We start from the raw sequence: 18,802 nt of genomic DNA on the forward strand, positions 1-18,802 counted from the left end.
TCTACGTATTACCTCTCTCTCTCTCTCTACGTATTACCTCTCTCTCTCTCTACGTATTCTCTCTCTCTCTCTCTACGTATTACCTCTCTCTCTCTCTACGTATTACCTCTCTCTCTCTCTCTCTCTCTCTCTCTACGTATTACCTCTCTCTCTCTCTCTACGTATTACCTCTCTCTCTCTCTCTCTACGTATTACCTCTCTCTCTCTCTACGTATTACCTCTCTACGTATTACCTCTCTCTCTCTACGTATTACCTCTCTCTGACCAACTCACTGACTGGATGGCTGCCTGAATGGCTGCCTGACTCACTGACTGACTGACCAACTCGCTGGCTGCCTGAATGGCTGACTGACTCTTACCTCATCAGCGCAACTGGCTCTGGATCCGCCCCTATCATGTAGATGTCTCACCAAAAGAGACAAAATAAACATTAGCTCTCACAGATATTCTGGGCTTTGCGGTCACATGCCTATTTTCGCAAGGAGATGGTCAACCAGTGTGTGTGTGTGTGTGTATAGGAGTATGTGGTTGGGTGGCTGTGTAGAAACAGTAGAAAGTGCACTGTGTGTCCAACTTTGTTTTGGTCTTACTGCTAAGAAACCACAACAGCCATGTCAAACTTAGCAGAACACAACACCATGTGGAAAATAGCTCCAGCAGTCACTCCCAGTCACTCCCAGTCAGACAACCTGTGTGACCATGACTAACATCATGCAAAGGTTTCCTACGTAGCGAACTAACCCTGTTTAAGGGAATCAATACTCTACATTCAAAACAGCACCTGAGGATCTCACTTGCTCATTCCCTCCTCCAATCAGAGCAAGTCAGACTGATTTCATTTCCTGTATGCATCGCTGAGATACTGTGGACATAATAAGCACAGCTTGACAGCGAAGGTAAATCAGATCTCATTCCTGTATTGCATTTGGCCAGACTCTACATTCAGACTCCATTTGGCCAGACTCTACATTCAGACTCCATTTGCCAGAAGAGCAACTTGCCTGACACACCCATTCGTCCTAACTAATAAATGTTTTTACCAAAGTGTACATACTATACACACACACATCCAAAGTGTACATACTATACACACACATCCAAAGTGTACATACTATACACACACATCCAAAGTCTTACCTGCTAGCTGTTGGGTTGCTATGTGAAGACAGAGCGCAGGAGTCCGTCTGTCTGTCGACCCTCGGCCTCTATCTGGGGACAAGCCTATTCTCAGGGACAGTGGAGACGAGGTCTAGTGGTCGTTGGTTGTGTATGGGGGGGGGGGGGGGGAGGTCAGAGGTCACCCACGGACTGGTTGGCGGCAGACCCCAGTCCGTGGCGAGGCACAGCCCTGGCTAGGAGTCCATCATGGTGCTGCGACGTTGTGCGGAAAGGTCAGCTGGTCACATGGTCCCGTACATCCCCGTCCATGGAAAACCACACACGACAACACACACCCGAGGGTCTGTTTCTGGAAACTGCCTGGGGGGAGGGGGGGGGGGGGGGGGGGGGGAAGAGGCCTCAGAATCACTGAAATACCAATGAATGTCAACCTACAGCCATATTTACAGGAAGTTGTACTGAAGGCTCCTCCTACTTGACGAAGGATACAGTACAACATCGATACTAACTATGACTGGGAATTGCCAAGGACCTCACGATACAATATTATCACGATACTTAGGTACAGATACAATATGTAGTGTGATTCTCACGATTCTATATGTCGTGTGATTCTCACGATTCTATATGTCGTGTGATTCTCACGATTCTATATGTCGTGTGATTCGATACTGTGATTTTATTGCGATTTGATGTTCCGAACATATAACTCACTATATGTCTGCTGTAGAGAGACAAGAGAAAATGAGTTTTTCATCAGACAGGGAAATAAAAGTGGTGAAAACATGTTGACTTACTATTAAAAAAGAAGACAGATAGCAAGGTATATGTTTTGGAGCAGGTACAGTCGACCTGCACTAGCTAATGTTTAGTAGCAAAAAAAGTATATACATTTGTTTTTACAAATCAATAGTAAGTATCGATAGAATATCATCCAAAATAATATTGTGATATATAACTGTATTGAGTTTCCCCCCCCGTCACTAACTTTAGGTCTACTTTGACCTAAGATCAAAGTAGGTAGCGCAGGTGGTTGCAACATAGACTCTCTTCATGACTGAAAACGAAACCCTCTGTTTTCTATGCAAATATAAAACCACAGTGATCATTACACCCTGATGAGTGATGGGGGCAGACTGAGCACACCAGAGGTGGTCGAAGCTGAGAGCTCAACAGGGAGCCAACTGCCAACTTCAACAAGCATCAATATCTAATGAGGTAAAAGATGAGGAGGGGTGGAAGTTGTTCTCTGATGTTACTTCATGCATGGAGTCCAGAGATGCTAGGATAGCCTCTGTGCATGGAGTCCAGAGATGCTAGGATAGCCTCTGTGCATGGAGTCCAGAGATGCTAGGATAGCCTCTGTGCATGGAGTCCAGAGATGCTAGGATAGCCTCTGTGCATGGAGTCCAGAGATGCTAGGATAGCCTCTGTGCATGGAGTCCAGAGATGCTAGGATAGCCTCTGTGCATGGAGTCCAGAGATGCTAGGATAGCCTCTGTGCATGGAGTCCAGAGATGCTAGGATAGCCTCTGTGCATGGAGTCCAGAGATGCTAGGATAGCCTCTGTGCATGGAGTCCAGAGATGCTAGGATAGCCTCTGTGCATGGAGTCCAGAGATGCTAGGATAGCCTCTGTGTGAAAGGCAGTGCTGACGTGATCTTCAGAGAAAGTGCTTTTGAACATTAGTAGGAATGTGTGACAGTGGGGGCTTAAGAACGCCCTCAAGAGGAGTCCACCAGTCAGCCAGTCAGTCCACCAGTCAGCCAGTCAGTCCACCAGCCAGCCAGTCAGTCCACCAGACAGCCAGTCCGTCCACCAGTCAGTCAGTCAGTCCACCAGTCAGTCAGTCAGTCCGCCAGTCAGTCAGTCAGTCCGCCAGTCAGTCAGTCAGTCAGCCAGTCAGTCCACCAGTCAGCCAGTCAGTCCACCAGCCAGTCAGTCAGTCCACCAGCCAGTCAGTCAGTCCACCAGACAGCCAGTCAGTCCACCAGACAGCCAGTCCGTCCACCAGACAGCCAGTCCACCAGTCAGTCAGTCAGTCCACCAGTCAGCCAGTCAGTCCACCAGTCAGTCCACCAGCCAGTCAGTCAGTCCACCAGACAGCCAGTCCGTCCACCAGACAGCCAGTCCACCAGTCAGTCAGTCAGTCCACCAGTCAGTCAGTCAGTCAGCCAGTCAGTCCACCAGCCAGTCAGTCAGTCCACCAGACAGCCAGTCCGTCCACCAGACAGCCAGTCCGTCCACCAGACAGCCAGTCCACCAGTCAGTCAGTCAGTCCACCAGTCAGTCAGTCAGTCAGCCAGTCCGTCCACCAGTCAGTCAGTCCGTCCACCAGTCAGTCAGTCAGCCAGTCAGTCCACCAGTCAGTCAGTCAGTCAGTCCACCAGTCAGTCAGTCCACCAGTCAGTCAGTCAGTCCACCAGTCAGTCAGTCAGTCCACCAGTCAGTCAGTCAGTCCACCAGTCAGTCCACCAGTCAGTCCACCAGTCAGTCAGTCCACCAGTCAGTCCACCAGTCAGTCAGTCCACCAGTCAGTCAGTCCACCAGTCAGTCAGTCCGCCAGTCAGTCAGTGTGTCAGTCAGTGTGTCAGTCAGTCAGTGTGTCAGTCCAACAGTCAGTCAGTCAGTCAGTCCGTCAGTGCACCAGTCAGTCAGTCAGTCCACCAGTCAGTCAGTCAGTCAGTCCACCAGTCAGTCAGTGTGTCAGTCCACCAGTCAGTCAGTCAACCAGTCAGTCAGTCAACCAGTCAGTCAGTCAGTCAACCAGTCAGTCAGTCAGTCAGTCAGTCAGTCAGTCAGTCAGTGTCAGTCAACCAGTCAGTCAGTGTGTCAGTCCACCAGTCAGTCAGTGTGTCAGGCCACCAGTCAGTCAGTCCACCAGTCAGTCAGTGTGTCAGGCCACCAGTCAGTCAGTGTGTCAGTCCACCAGTCAGTCAGTGTGTCAGTCCACCAGTCAGTCAGTCAGTCCACCAGTCAGTCAGTCAGTCAGTCCACCAGTCAGTCAGTCAGTCAGTCAGTCCACCAGTCAGTCAGTCAGTCAGTCAGTCAGTCAGTCAGTCAGTCCGCCAGTCAGTCAGTCCACCAGTCAGTCAGTCCGCCAGTCAGTCAGTCAGCCAGTCAGTCAGTCAGCCAGTCAGTCAGTCCACCAGTCAGTCAGTCAGTCCACCAGTCAGTCCACCAGTCCGTCAGTCCACCAGTCAGTCAGTCAGTGTGTCAGTAAAGTCAAGTGCTACTGCACAGCTATCCTAATCCTCTCCATCCTAAGTAAGAAATTAAACCTAAAATCCTCTGAGGGGGAAGTTATATTTATAAATATTTTTATTGAACCTTTATTTAACTAGGCAAGTCAGTTAAGAACAAACTGTTATTTACAATGACGGCCTACCTTGAAGTCCTTACCAGGTGAAGATCAACTCCCTTCAACCCACCTTAAGGTGAGGTTAGCCTAACTAAAGCACCAGGGAAATGATCCGTCTGGGCTAAGCTTCCTGTTATTTCAGCCACTCTACAATAACACACCATGTATTAATGATAGAGCTAACCATCACACCGGAGTTCGTATTAGCCAATCACACAATCACACAGGAAAGTATGCAAATGATTCTCTTCACGTTGATCCGTCATCTCTTTGAGTCATAGAACAGTGTCATGACAACAGAAGTTACACAGAGGGTTCACACTGTGCTCCATGTTCCAGGTGTTTATATGAGGACACGTAGAGTGACACGTAGAGTGCGTGCTTGGGCGAGAGGCAGGTGATCATCTTTCTCTGAGCGGGCGTCCAGAAAATGGAATATACACACCAAGAGACATAAATTAACTGAGGGACGCGCACACACACACACCTATGCAAGGACACACCTATTATCTCTCTCTCTCTCTCTCTACACCTCTCTCTCTCTCTCTACACCTCTCTCTCTCTACACCTCTCTCTCTCTCTACACCTCTCTCTCTCTCTACACCTCTCTCTCTCTCTCTCTACACCTCTCTCTCTCTCTACACCTCTCTCTCTCTACCCCTCTCTCTCTCTCTCTACACCTCTCTCTCTCTCTACACCTCTCTCTCTCTCTACACCTCTCTCTCTCTCTACACCTCTCTCTCTCTCTACACCTCTCTCTCTCTACACCTCTCTCTCTCTCTCTACACCTCTCTCTCTCTCTACACCTCTCTCTCTACACCTCTCTCTCTACACCTCTCTCTCTCTCTCTCCCTCTCTCTCTACACCTCTCTCTCTCTCTCTCTACACCTCTCTCTCTCTCTACACCTCTCTCTCTCTCTCTCTCTCTCTCTCTCTACACCTCTCTCTCTCTCTACACCTCTCTCTCTCTCTACACCTCTCTCTCTCTCTACACCTCTCTCTCTCTACACCTCTCCCTATTACCCCTCTCTCTCTATACACATAGGCGACTATACTATACTGAATTGAATTATAGTTACGCAATTCACTCAGAGGGCAGTGGCAGGCGACGGTATATGGTGGAAAATGGACATGCCACTCAATCTGTAGTGTTCAGAAAACAAAATGTACCTAAGGAGGACAGTCATCAATACAGACCAGTCCTTGTGGCCTAATTTAGATGATGTTGACTCCTTGCACAATGTTTTACAGTTTAAAAATGTGTCATTACCATTACCGGATCTGAATTGTCATTAAAAAAAAAAAAAACGGACGATTTCCTTGTTACCACATTGAGCCAGAATTGCACCGTAGCCGTGATCCATTAACAAAACAGACTCCAGAGAAAAATGGAAGTGGACCAGTCAACCCGGTCGAGTCACTGCTGATTCACAGGCCAGCAGTTAGGCCTTTCATTGATGTGGCCATAATGAAATCATCACACCACTGTTAGAAAAACAAGGGCGATTGAATGGCCAATCTTTATTAATCATGAGCACTTGAACACAGACAACTGGCATTATTTCTTTGCACGATTGTTCCTCGTGTCCCGAGGTGACATTTAAAGGCAGTACGAATGGTAGTGACTGAGGGCTGAGTGATGTACAGTAACACGGTAGTGATTGAGGGCTGAGTGATGTACAGTAACACGGTAGTGACTGAGGGCTGAGTGATGTACAGTAACACGGTAGTGACTGAGGGCTGAGTGATGTACGGTAACACGGTAGTGATTGAGTGCTGAGTGATGTACAGTAACACGGTAGTGGCTGAGTGATATACAGTAACACGGTAGTGACTGAGGGCTGAGTGATGTACAGTAACACGGTAGTGACTGAGGGCTGAGTGATGTACAGTAACACGGTAGTGACTGAGGGCTGAGTGATGTACAGTAACACGGTAGTGACTGAAGGCTGACTGATGTACAGTAACATGGTAGTGACTGAGGGCTGAGTGATATAACAAGCCATGCTGTAGGTCTTGGTCTTCCATATTGTGAAGGTTGTAGTATATTGTGAAGGTTGTAGTATATTGTGAAGGTTGTAGTATATTGTGAAGGTTGTAGTATATTGTGTAGGTTGTAGTATATTGTGTAGTATAAAGCACAGGCCTAGTTAGAGCCCACTGATTGAAAATTCACAGTTTTCTTTAACTTTCTTTAAAATGAAGGTTTGCATGCAATAGAGAACGCACTTTCATCCACACCATACTGCATTTCAACAGAAGACACTGTAAAGAATATTCCTTCACAGTATAGGACCATCAGTCAAACTAAGGCATAAGGTGTCCAAAGTCAAAGCAGGACATTTGATACAGTACTACAGGGACCAACGTTTTCTCTTATACACTGGAGGGGGTGGATGGTATTATGGTGAAAGGTGAGTGGGTTTGAAATTCAATTCTCTCTTAGGAACAATGAGACAGTGCAGTGAATCCTGTTCTCACACTTATTCACACAGCCGAACCCCCCCCCCGTTCGTAACCTATCCTCAGAAAGCGAAAAACGCTTGGTTGCCTCAGGTAGAAACCTGATGTGCTGTAGTGTCTCCTATGACTGAATTAGTTGACTCAGTCACCCTGTTCTTACGAGAAGCAGAATTCTCTCAAATTTGCCATTCCTGATAAAGCTGCCTATTTTGTGATTGTTGGGCCTTTGTACAGTTCATTGCTGGGCCTATTCCCAGTTGAGATAAGCGTGAGGAACTCAGACTTTCATGTGAATCATTAACTGATGTGAAATGTGAAATGGAAGACGTCGAGCCTCCTGAGTGGTGTAGTGGTCTAAGGCTGCATCGCAGTGCTAGCTGTGCCACTAGAGATTCTGGATTCCAGTTCAGGCTCTGTCGCAGCCGGCCGCGACCGGGAGACCCATGGGGCGGCGCACAATTGGCTCTGCGTCGTCCGGGTTAGGGGAGGGTTTGGCCAGCAGGGATGTCCTTGTCCCATCGCGCTCAAGCGACTCCTGTGGCGGGCCGGGCACATGTACACTGACACGGTCGCCAGGTGTACAGTGTTTCCTCCGACACATTGGTGCGGCTGGCTTCCAAGTTAAGTGGGCATTGTGTCAAGAAGCGGTGCGGCTTGGTTGGGTTATGTTACGGAGGATGCACGGCTCTCGACCTTCGCCTCTCCCAAGTCCGTATGAGAGTTGCAGCGATGAGACAAAACTGTAACTACCAATTGGATACCACGAAATTGGGGAGAAAACCGTGTTAAAAAAAAGAAAAAAAGAAATTGAAACAAGACCAATTGACCTGAGAGTTCTAGTGACACTGTCTCTCCAGAATGGTGGTGTCCAGTAATGGCCCTGGCCTTTGTCCAATCAAACCCTTTGTGAGAGAACAGGATGTGTCTGGGCCCACCAGTGGATTGATCTGTATTGTATTACTGCGATCGAAGCTCTGTGTTGACATAGTCCTCCATTATTCATAATGCGAAGTTGTCTGTGACTGTGGTGGCTGGAGTGCAGTTGCTTTGTGCTGCAGCTGTTTCCCATAGCCGTCTGTAGCGGTAAGATCATCGTTAGAACCATCTAGAACCCTCGTTAGAACCATCTAGAACCATTTTACGATGCATCTTTAGTAGCCAAGCTATTTTGCCCAAAACCATCATTACTAAAATCGCACTTAAAAAAGCTTGTTATTTACCGACTGCCTCGTACCTTCTACGAGTGGTCTTTTTCCAAACTTTGTTGCTCCCGATTGGCGCAGCGGTCTAAGGCACTGCATCTCAGTGCTTGAGGCATCACTACAGACACCCTGGTTCGATTCCAGGCTGTATCACAACCGGCCGTGATTGGGAGTCCCATAGGGCGGCGCACAATTGGCCCAGCGTAGTCCGAGTTTGGCACGGGGTAGGCCGTAATTGTAAATAAGAATTTGTTCGTAACTGGACTTGCCTAGTTAAATAAAAGGTTCAATAAAAAAATACAAAAAAAACAGCTAAGTGCGTTGTTATATGCTTTTTTTGACTGTTTCATGATGTGTGACAACATGTTCCCAATCTGTGATTTACTGCATTATTATAGGGTAAGCATCATAAGCCGCCTCAATATTTGCAGCCATAAGGTGATAATATCTCTCTAGGAGCTGATCCGTCGTCAGTATTGTGGAATAATTCTAATGTGAAGGTAAAGATTTGAATAGAGAAAGCTGATCTGAGAGCAGCGCTGCTTTTCTTTCGATCCCATCAGTATCGACACATGGTCTACCGACGCACTCCGCGAACGTTCTCTCTACCATTCCACTGTATTACCATATACCCAAGTTTACATTTAATTCAGTTTTTGTTAATTTGGCTTTTTGCGGCACACAGAAACAAATTTGCAGACGACCACCACAACATGAAAAATCCTCAAAATTCGCTGTAAGACTTCGCACCGCTCTGTCAACAGAGCTGGTGTTTATTATCGTATATATATTAGGTTACGAAATCCAACTTTTTGGCTATAATGTTAATGATAGGTTAGAGAAAGACACTACTTAAAGATTCAGAACATGAAAAAATATTTGTCTTGGTAAAATTTATTTCATAACATAGCAAAGTGAAATTTCATCACCAAAACACATTTTCACCCACTCTGGGCAGAGTGGGTAAACACCCTACCTACTTTTTTGATTCTTATACTTTCCAAGTGGGAAATTTATCTTTCTACAATGAGTTTCCAAGTCTGACATTTCAGAGTTTCCGAGTTGCCTTGAAAGCGGCAACAATATGGGCTCTGTCAGTGAACTAAAGAGTTACTTCCACTGGCTGGCTGCCTGGCGTTCAAGCCCTAGTATTCATCTACTAAAGTACTTCAGATGATGGCACTCGGCCAGACTAAATGCAGGACAAGGCCAGACTAAATGCAGGACTAGGCAAGACTAAATGCAGGACTAGGCAAGTGCCTGGCGTAAGTCTGCACTGACAATTTCCAAGCCTCAATGTTTAGATCCTTGTCAGTAAGCATTTCTTCTTTTGCCAAGATAATCTATCCACCTGACAGGTGTGGCATATCAAGAAGCTGATTAAAACAGCATGATCATTACACAGGTGCACCTTGTGCTAGGGACAATAAAAGGCCACTTTAAAAATGTGCAGTTGTGTCACACCACACAATGTCACAAATGTCTCAAGTTTTGAAGGAGCGTGCAATTGGCATGCTGACTGCAGGAATGTCCACCAAAGCGGTTGCCAGAGAATTTAATTTCTCTACCACAAGGCGCCTCCAACATCGTTTTAGAGAATTTGGTTAGAGTCAAGAGCGTCCTGACAGGTTGCATCACAGCCTGTACGAGAATTTCTCCGTCCAAGACCGCAAGGCCCTCCAGCGGGTGGCAAAGGATGGCCAACTGGTCCCGGTACATCACTGGGACCATCCTCCGACCCATCCATGTACTCGAAACGATGCCTGAAGGAGTCCCGCTACGAGCTGTTCATTCCCTTACTGTCGGGCAGACTGTATCAGACGGAGCATGAGGTCTGATACCAACAGGCTCAAAGACAGTTTCTATTTACAAGCCATCAGAATGCTGAACACTTGAACTGGACTGACCACCTGCACCTTAGCACACATGCACTCACTCATGTATGTGTGCGCACACACACACACCTGTTTATTTACTATTGCTAAATACTGCACAATTTAAACACTTGCACCCCAATCCCCCCCTTCCCCAAAATGTGTAAATACTGGACTATAAAATTGTGCCTTCCTGTATTATACTTATGCTAAAAAATATATATATTCTACTGAGACGTTTACTTTATGTTCGTATTCTTATCTTTCATTATTTCTTAATGTTGTTGCATTGTCGAGAAGGTATTTCTTTGGACGGTGTATAAGTTAACGTTACCATGTGTATCCTGTTCATACAACTTCACTACATACAACTAATAAAACTTGAAACTACCTGTAGATATCTGCTCCTCTCTCTCTCACGGCATTGCTCCCTGGCGAGGCGTGTTTGGCTGCCTGTTTCTTTGAAACTCTCCAGTTCCTTATGAAAACTTAACATGGATCGCTCATTTTGTTTTTATTCTACTATTCTGAATTGACCATATTCTAGCCTTGCTTGCATCGGCTCGAGCAGACGGCATCCACTCAACCCTGGTTTTTTTGTACGCGTTTATGCGGTCAACCCACTCTTAAAGGCACATGTCCCTAACTCACGTTTTCAACCTGAACTTGGTAACGAACCGTGCTAAACATACACTTGCCCCATTGAAAATACATTTGACTGCGACTGCACTTCCAAATACAAAACAATGCTGAATGCAATTATTTAATTATTATTTGGTGTCTGACTTTGCTGTCATGCACAGCCAGTGGTTTTTCTTAATTAATATATGAAAGACAGTATCGACTTCATCGCAAGCTGTAATAGGGGTTTCACAGATGTATAATACTGTAAATAAAACGTGTAGAAAGAGCATGTGTTGGTTGTACTGCCCCTTTCCTTTCCTACGGCTCCCATATTTTGAAGAGATGGCTGTCACTGGATTGCTGCATGTACAGTTTCCCTTGTACGTTGTATTGTTCTCTGTCGCCATCAGGTGGTGCTATAATGACAGTAAATTAAACCGCAGGGCCAGGCAATATGAAGATGAAACTTCTAAAGGACTGAAGTGGGCATCTCGTTTTGGAGGACCATAGTGTGTGCAGGCTGCTCCTGCCCAGTTAACACCTCTGTGTGTGTGTGTGTGTGTGTGTGTGTGTGTGTGTGTGTGTGTGTGTGTGTCCGTTCGATGTTAGAGTGGTCTGTGTTTGTGTCCCACATGGGCTAACAGGGTTGTGTGTGTGTGTGTGTGTCCCACATGGGCTAACAGGGTTGGATTAGTGACGGGTTCATTGTAATGGCTGGACTGGAATTCATGGAACGGATCCAAACACGTGGTTTCCATATGTTTGATACCCGTTCCAATTACTCCATTCCAGCCATTACAATGAGCCCGTCCTCATATAGCTCCTCCCAGCAGCCTCTGCTGTAGAGGCCCCCTATTGCACTACTTCCTCCCTAAATTGAATAGATATAGAGTTTGAGGAAGAAAAAAGTTAGGATTGTGGGAGAGGAATCTGATCCTAGATCTGTATCTAGTCTGAGCTTTAGCCTGGAACACTTAGCATTGATGTGATTATACTGAACAAAAATATAAAAGCAACATGCAACAATTTCATAGATTTTTCTGAGTTACAGTTCATATGAGCAAATCAGTAAATTGAACTAAATGCATTAGGCCCTAATTTATGGATTTCACATGACTGGGATTACAGATATGCATCTGTTGGTCACAGATACCTATAAAAAAAAAAAAAAAAAAAATGGGCCTCAGGTTCTCGTCAGAGTATTTTGGTGCATTCAAATTGCCATCGATAAAATGCAATTGTGTTCTTTGTCCGTGGCTTATGCCTGCCTATACCACAACCCCACCGCCACCATGGGGCACTCTGTTCACAGCTTTGACATCAGAAAACCGCTCGCCCACACGACACCATCTGCAGTTGTGAGGCTGGTTCGACGTAACGCCAAATTCTCAAAAACAATTGAGGTGGCTTATGGTAGAATTCTCTGGCCACAACTCTGGTGGACATTCCTGCAGTCAGCATGCCCATTGCACGCTCCCTCAAAACTTGAGACATCTGTAGAATTGTATCATGTGACAAAACTGCACATTTTAATGGCCTTTTATTTCCCCCAGCACAAGGTGCACCTGTGTAACATTGATATGCCACACCTGTCAGGCAGATGGATAATCTTGACAAAGGTGAAATGCTCACTAACAGGGCTGTAAACAAATTTGTGCACAAAATTTGAGAGAAATAAGCTTTTTGTGCAAATGGAACATTTCTGGGCTCTTTTATTTCAGCTAATGAAACATGGGACCAACACTTTACATGTTGCATTTTTACTTTTGTTCAGTGTAGTTGCCATTATATTTGGTCAAACATCTTCCATGGTGAAAAGCAACACTACAATTTGTATTTTAATTTTTTTTAAATCATACCCCTCTTCCGATTCTTTTTTTACTACACTTACATTGGTCTCCTGTCCTGTCGTCACCTATATTTACCCATTCCCTTTCAGACCGTAATGCGTTACTGATACATTCTTGAAATTTTACAAAAAGACAAAAACACCCGTGTAATTATTTATTGCAGCAAACACAGGAGACAAGCAATTTTGCGTAGTCCTAAACAAAGAAAAAAATCCAACATCCAACAAGTGGTCTTTTCAAAATACGCTACCTATTGTTTCAGGCTTTTTTTTTTTTTTTTAAGTGGCCACCAAAGGGAAGCTATGTAATCCAAATCCTCAAAATATACATTGTGTTATGATAGAAATTTCCTACAATCAATACACCACTTACACTTTTGTGGGGCATCAGTTTTGCCAATACTTTCGATTTAAATTAACATACTGAATAATCTGATTGTAGCATACTTTCAGTTTAGAGTGGTTAAATGTAAAATGCCAAGTCTAACTAATGCAGGAAAATAGCAATTTCACAGTGTGGTAATCCCTGACAATTTGGTTAATGGAATTTTGACTTTGCCAATGTGACATGACAACTCAGGTCTACCTGTCGAGCAGACGTCAGTGTCTGATAAAATTATTTGACTATCATCAGTATATTTTGTGTCCTGTAAACAAAAAGTTTAAGAAATTCTTTACTGTCTGCTGTTCAAGTTAGGAAGTTGTTCTAGACATTCTTTTTTCAAATATTCATGTTATTTTCCATCAGTCATAATCAAGCTTGTTTATAACCTATGAGTGTAATAGTATAGGGTAGACTTCTCTCAAAAACAATGACTTTGGGCTTAACGCTGGAATCCGCAGTTGCTACATCCATTTTGGACTTATAAATTTAAATTGGTATATACACCCATTGAATATTCAAGAATATCAATTATGAATGCCTTAATGAGCTTAGTTCAACTGACATACCCATCTGATCCCAAAATATAAGCTTGTTTTACTCCAATGTAAACAAAGCAAATGTAAAAATACTGTATAGCCTCAAAACATGGTTAAAACTCTAATTTTGATATCATGAATCAGGGGTGTCAAACTCATTCCACAGAGGGCAGAGTGTCTGCGGGCTTTTCGTTTCAATTTAGTACTAGACAACCAAGTGATGGGAGTTTACCTAATTAGCGACCGTAATTCATCAATCAAGTACAAGTGTGAAAACCTGCAGACACGCAGCCTTCCACGGAATAATTTTGATAGATGTCATGGAGTCAGTCCTTGGATCCATAGCTCTGTCTATGAATTTGAGAGTGGTTGCATTTCTCCAGGCCCATCCCCCAGCATTTTTACTAACACAGAGTAAAAAGGACAACAAAGTTAAAGACAACTAAGTCACCCTTTGGTTGTTGTTGTTTCAACAGCGGATTCTAGCTTTAAAGCTAACAAATGACAGACTCAAAACGCATCCAAATTATACTCAAACATCTTAAAAATCAAGAATTGCAATGGTCTGCAAAGAAGTATGGATAAAGAAAAGACAATATTCACCACAGAGAAGACTTCATTTCGCCAGGATTTCTCTACATTATTACCATTCACAAAATCCCAAGGCACAGATAGCCTAAGCCCCTAAAGAGAACAGAATGTACAGCAACCCAAAAAAAAGGGAGAAATAGAAAAAAATGTAACTTTGTAACACTTTATTCAAAGCCTGCAGGTATAATGCATTGTTGTTATAATGCATTGTAAGACTTGTCATGTCTTCTGATTGGTCTCATAATGAACCGGACTAAATAAGTCAATTTTTGTCCTTTAAAAAATGTCCTACATAAAGAGAAAGCATATTATAAGTCTTAGAATAAGACATTATAAATGGCTCACACATGCTTATAAAGTAATAAAGCATTATACTGCAGTGCAGGCTTTATGTTAAGTGTAACCGATATTGTCATAGGAACAGAATCATACAGGAAATAAAGACAGCCCACATTAGGTCTCAATCCCTCGTGAAAACATGAAACCCTTTTGACTACATCGTTCAGTCTCAGCTTTAACATTTACCCAAATCAATGGATGTTTCAGGATAACACTATCAATTCCTTATGAATTGAGTCAACAAGAGAAGAACAGCACCTGGTAGAAATCAAAATACTAGCCAACTACAGAGTGCCACGGTTATAGGGGTTGCGACAACATGACAGGGAACGGCAAGCACCGCAAAAGATGCAGATGCAGACATTATATACACACAACATTATGGGAAACACTGTTCCCGATAATAAAAATCACATCCACCCTACAGTGAAATATGGAGGTCACTGCCTCCGATACGGACACGCTGGTAGACAAAAACTACCTTCTTCTTCACATTATGGAAGACACTGCTCCCGATAATGTTTCAGGATGAGAAAGTGTATGTACATCCACCAAGAAACCTGTACTAGAAACCGCCTTGAGTTTTGTGTTAATCTAAAAAGGCAATTTGGGCTCCTGGGTGGCGCAGCGGGTCTAAGGCACTGCTTCTCAGTGCTAGAGGTGTCACTATAGACCCTGGTTCGATTCCAGGCTGTATCACAACCGGCCGTGATTGGAGTCCCATGGGGCGGTGCACAATTGGCCCAGCGTCGTTAGTGTTTGGCCGGGGTAGGCCGTCATTATGAGTAAGAATTTGTTCTTAACTGATTGCCTAGTGAAATAACGGTTCAATTATTATTATTTTTTTATGCAACCAACTTCTGTTGTGCTGTTTTTAATGTATTTTGAAATCGGTTTGAGATGTCATTCGGGAATATATTAACGGCTAACTCGCAGAACCTGCAGTCGGTTGTGAAGTAGGTGACTGAATGGACTGAAGTATGGGCTGGTCTCTAGTATGGGTTAGTCGGTCTGACAGGTACACTTCCATAGCAGATGCTGCTTTGTCATTTCGACAGTATTACTGTCATAATTATGGAAGACACTGCTCCCGATAATTATACATGTTTAAAAAGTTGTTAAAAAAATACACCATTTATAGTGAACCCTGTCACTGATAAATAAACAAGGAAATAAATAGACCTTTTCAGTGCCATGTGGTGAAGACCCTTTCTCCCCCAGGTTTAAAAGTCCTCGCTATTGTATTCATGTCAGCAGGAGGCCATTTTGAGAGCTCACAAGCGTGGTGTAAGGAAGATGTTGCTTGAGGCGTAAAAAACAAAGGGCTTTAACCTTTAGGTCTAAGGACAACTGAATATCAGTAACTAAGTTAGATGGTCTCACTTTACGTGGTTCAAATGACCCTTCGCTAAGCCACGCCAACCCATCTATGGCACAAAAAAAATAATGTTTTTCAAACTTTATTAAAACGGATAAATATTTGAAATATGCACCAGGAATACTTGCTGTGATTCCTGAAATATAGACCCTGTTGGAGTATTTTTTGAACCCGAAATTATATACATTTTGTTTGCTAGTTCAGCTGGTTAGCTAGCTCTGTCGTTGACCACCAAAGCTTGCTAACGCTAGCTAAATTGTTTTAGCTAGCTAGCTAGGTTTTTAGCGTATACTGCTGTCGACATCAGGATACGGTTTGAGGGCACTAGTTATCTCCAAAAGTGGTTATAGCTTTAACTGCATGCCGACAATGAATTCAGAGCCATTCAGTGGCTAGCTAAAAGTACAAAACAATTTTACCAGGTTCCTGTGAAGCAAGTGTAATGACAGGCAACCACAATATACCCAAGAGTTTCCTGATTAGCAAGGGCTAGTCTGTCTAATTTCATTGTGTATTCGAAACAGTTTTGAGATCATTGTGAGGAGATTTCGCCAGTGGTTGAATGGAGAATTGGGCTTCCGGGTGGCAACAGTAACCAAGGCAGGCAGGGCTTAGTGTAGGGTCAACAGGTCGTCATCAATAAAGTGTCAAAAACCATTGGCAACTAGATCTCTATCTATGTGCCGTTTAAAGGGATTGTTAAATCAATATTATAACTATTTAGGTTTTTAAATATCATCACCTCTTGAAGAGCATAGTCAGAACACCACATTTCCGATTATTGCACATTTAGCAGTCTTTGCATGCTTTTTCTTTGTCAGTAAACATCAGTGTATCATGTAATTTATTAAGATACGTGAGGGTAGGTAGCCTAGCCCTTTGGCATGTAGCTAGCTAAAACTAATTTAGCTTGCTTCAGAGATTAGGCTTTAGGAAAGAGCTTGACATTGGTAAATCCTCGTCCTGGTAAAGTTGTAAAATCGGACTACTGTCATCACCATAATAGATGGCAGGCTCACAATATCCCTGAAAATCAGCTTGTTAACCAGCCGTGGTCCATCAATCAATGTCGCCTATTATGTGTCAGCAGCAATCGTGATTAAACACTATGTTGAAAAGGGGATGTTAGCAAACGTCCCTAGGTAGGCCTATATTGGTTGAAGAAAAAAATACAATAGGTCTACTTACCACTATATATATATATATATATATGTGTTTAGCCAACTGTACAAACTTTCTACCGGTAGCTTGCAATGTAAACATTACATCTGCAAATGCGCCTTCTGCTGCTTGACAGGCAGAGCCCACAAAATATGGGGAAATTAACCTAAACCACTCATTCTTGTCAGGTTTCGTTAACTTTTTTAGCACTTAAATATCCAATTAAATGGTGGCCAATAGAGGGATCTCGTGAGGCTGCCCTCAAGTATCTGAAATTAGATCAATTGATGTTTACTGATCATGAAAAGCATGCAAGTTACATGCTGTATAAAAACTGATGATAGAGCTAAAAATGTGCTCAATTGTTTAATAATCGTACATTTGTAGTTCTGACTATACTCTTCAAGGAGGGGGATTATATTACAACATAAATAGTTAACATTTATTTAACAATCCCTTGAAAAAGGGGCACGCAGTTGCCCATGGTTTTAGCGGAGCTGTGGTCTCCTTGCCACCAAGCAGGCAAATCAAATATTGCGACGTTTTATTGATAACGATCTATTCCGTGTTACTTTCTGAGCTGAATGTACATTTAAACCCATTTGGCAACAGATCTCAGACCAGGTCTCGTTCTAAAGTTTTCAGCACCATAATCTCTATAAAAACAGACCAGGTTTGAATCCAATGTAAAAGTAACAGTGTAGAAATAACAGCAGTCTCGGATTGTAAAAAAAAAAAAAAAAAATGTTTTTTAATTTTGTTCATAGTAGGTAAGAGTACCATAATAACCTTTTTGTTGTAATCGCAAAGTACCTCTTGAGTTTACACACACAATTTAGGTGTTTGTGACCTTGGATATTGGGCCAAAACTGCGTTATTGCCATACTAGTAAGTACTGTGACATTTGTAGGCCATTAGTCATTCGTATTTAGCACCAATATATTTCAAATGCGGCGTTAGGAAATGTATTTCTTTTTTTTTTTTTTTCTGGCAATAGTGATAATGGCTTTTCACTTATTTCTCAAACAAGTGAAATTTAAGGCAGTTGAATTTCAGTGTTCTTTTTTGGGGCCTTGTGCGGAAGGTAAAGTACAGCATATCGTACTGATGAGTTGCAATGCATATGAAAAAAAGGAGGTTCAGTTATTGATATCGATACAGAACACTTCTATTTAATTTTCCTGAATGGGTGAACCTTACTGATGGTGCCTTGAGCAATGGCTATATTGGGTGTTTTGTTTAATAGGACATGTCGAGACCGGCTTAGATCATGTTATCTATGGACCACACTTCCCCAGCCAGTGAGTTGGCGCAGCCCTGGATGGTCCAGGTTGCCAAAGCAAACTGAATCCGGAACAGATCAGCGTCGGCGTCTGATTGGTCGTTCTGCAGGGCGTCCAGGTGGTCTGACAGAGCCTTCAGGGTGTGGGAGCCGGAGCCCACCAGGATGTGGCGGAACGGGGTCTCTCTGGGAGACACGTATGGGGACAGGAAGTCCCTCTCCACCTACAGGAGGAAGAGGAAAGTAAGGTAAATAAAACAGAAGTGTTTAAAATGTGTCAGTATCGTCCTACACCCAAGGTTACACATTTTTTATTTGATTTATTATTTCAACTTTATTTAACCAGGTAGGCCAGTTGCGAACAAGTTCTCATTTACAACTGCGACCTGGCCAAGATAAAGCAGTGCAACAAAGAGTTACACATGGGATAAACAAACGTACTGTCAATAACACAATAGAAAAATCTGTATACAGTGTGTGCAAATGAAGTAAGGAGGTAAGGCAATAAATAGGCCAATAGTGGCGAAGTAATTACAATTTACACGAGTGATATATGTACAGATGAGGATGTGCAATTAGAAATACTGGTGTGCAAAAGAGCAGAAAAACAAAACAAATATGGGGATGAGGTAGGTAGT

At 43.5% G+C, this 18,802-nt stretch overlaps 1 protein-coding gene across 3 annotated transcripts in view; it reads right to left on the reverse strand.

Annotated features, from left to right (window-relative positions):
• Positions 1 to 12,633: 12,633 nt before the first annotated feature.
• LOC115170147 (transferrin receptor protein 1) overlaps positions 12,634 to 18,802 on the reverse strand; it is a 32,333-nt gene continuing 26,164 nt past the window's right edge. For all 3 annotated transcript variants that reach the window (XM_029726479.1, XM_029726481.1, XM_029726480.1), the window contains exon 18: positions 12,634 to 18,388. In XM_029726479.1, the coding sequence (XP_029582339.1) occupies positions 18,146 to 18,388 (243 nt within the window). In that variant the 3' untranslated portion in view covers positions 12,634 to 18,145. The remainder of the gene's footprint in view (positions 18,389 to 18,802) is intronic.

This window comes from Salmo trutta, chromosome 31, assembly GCF_901001165.1.
Source record: "Salmo trutta chromosome 31, fSalTru1.1, whole genome shotgun sequence".
Lineage (NCBI taxonomy): Eukaryota > Metazoa > Chordata > Actinopteri > Salmoniformes > Salmonidae > Salmo > Salmo trutta.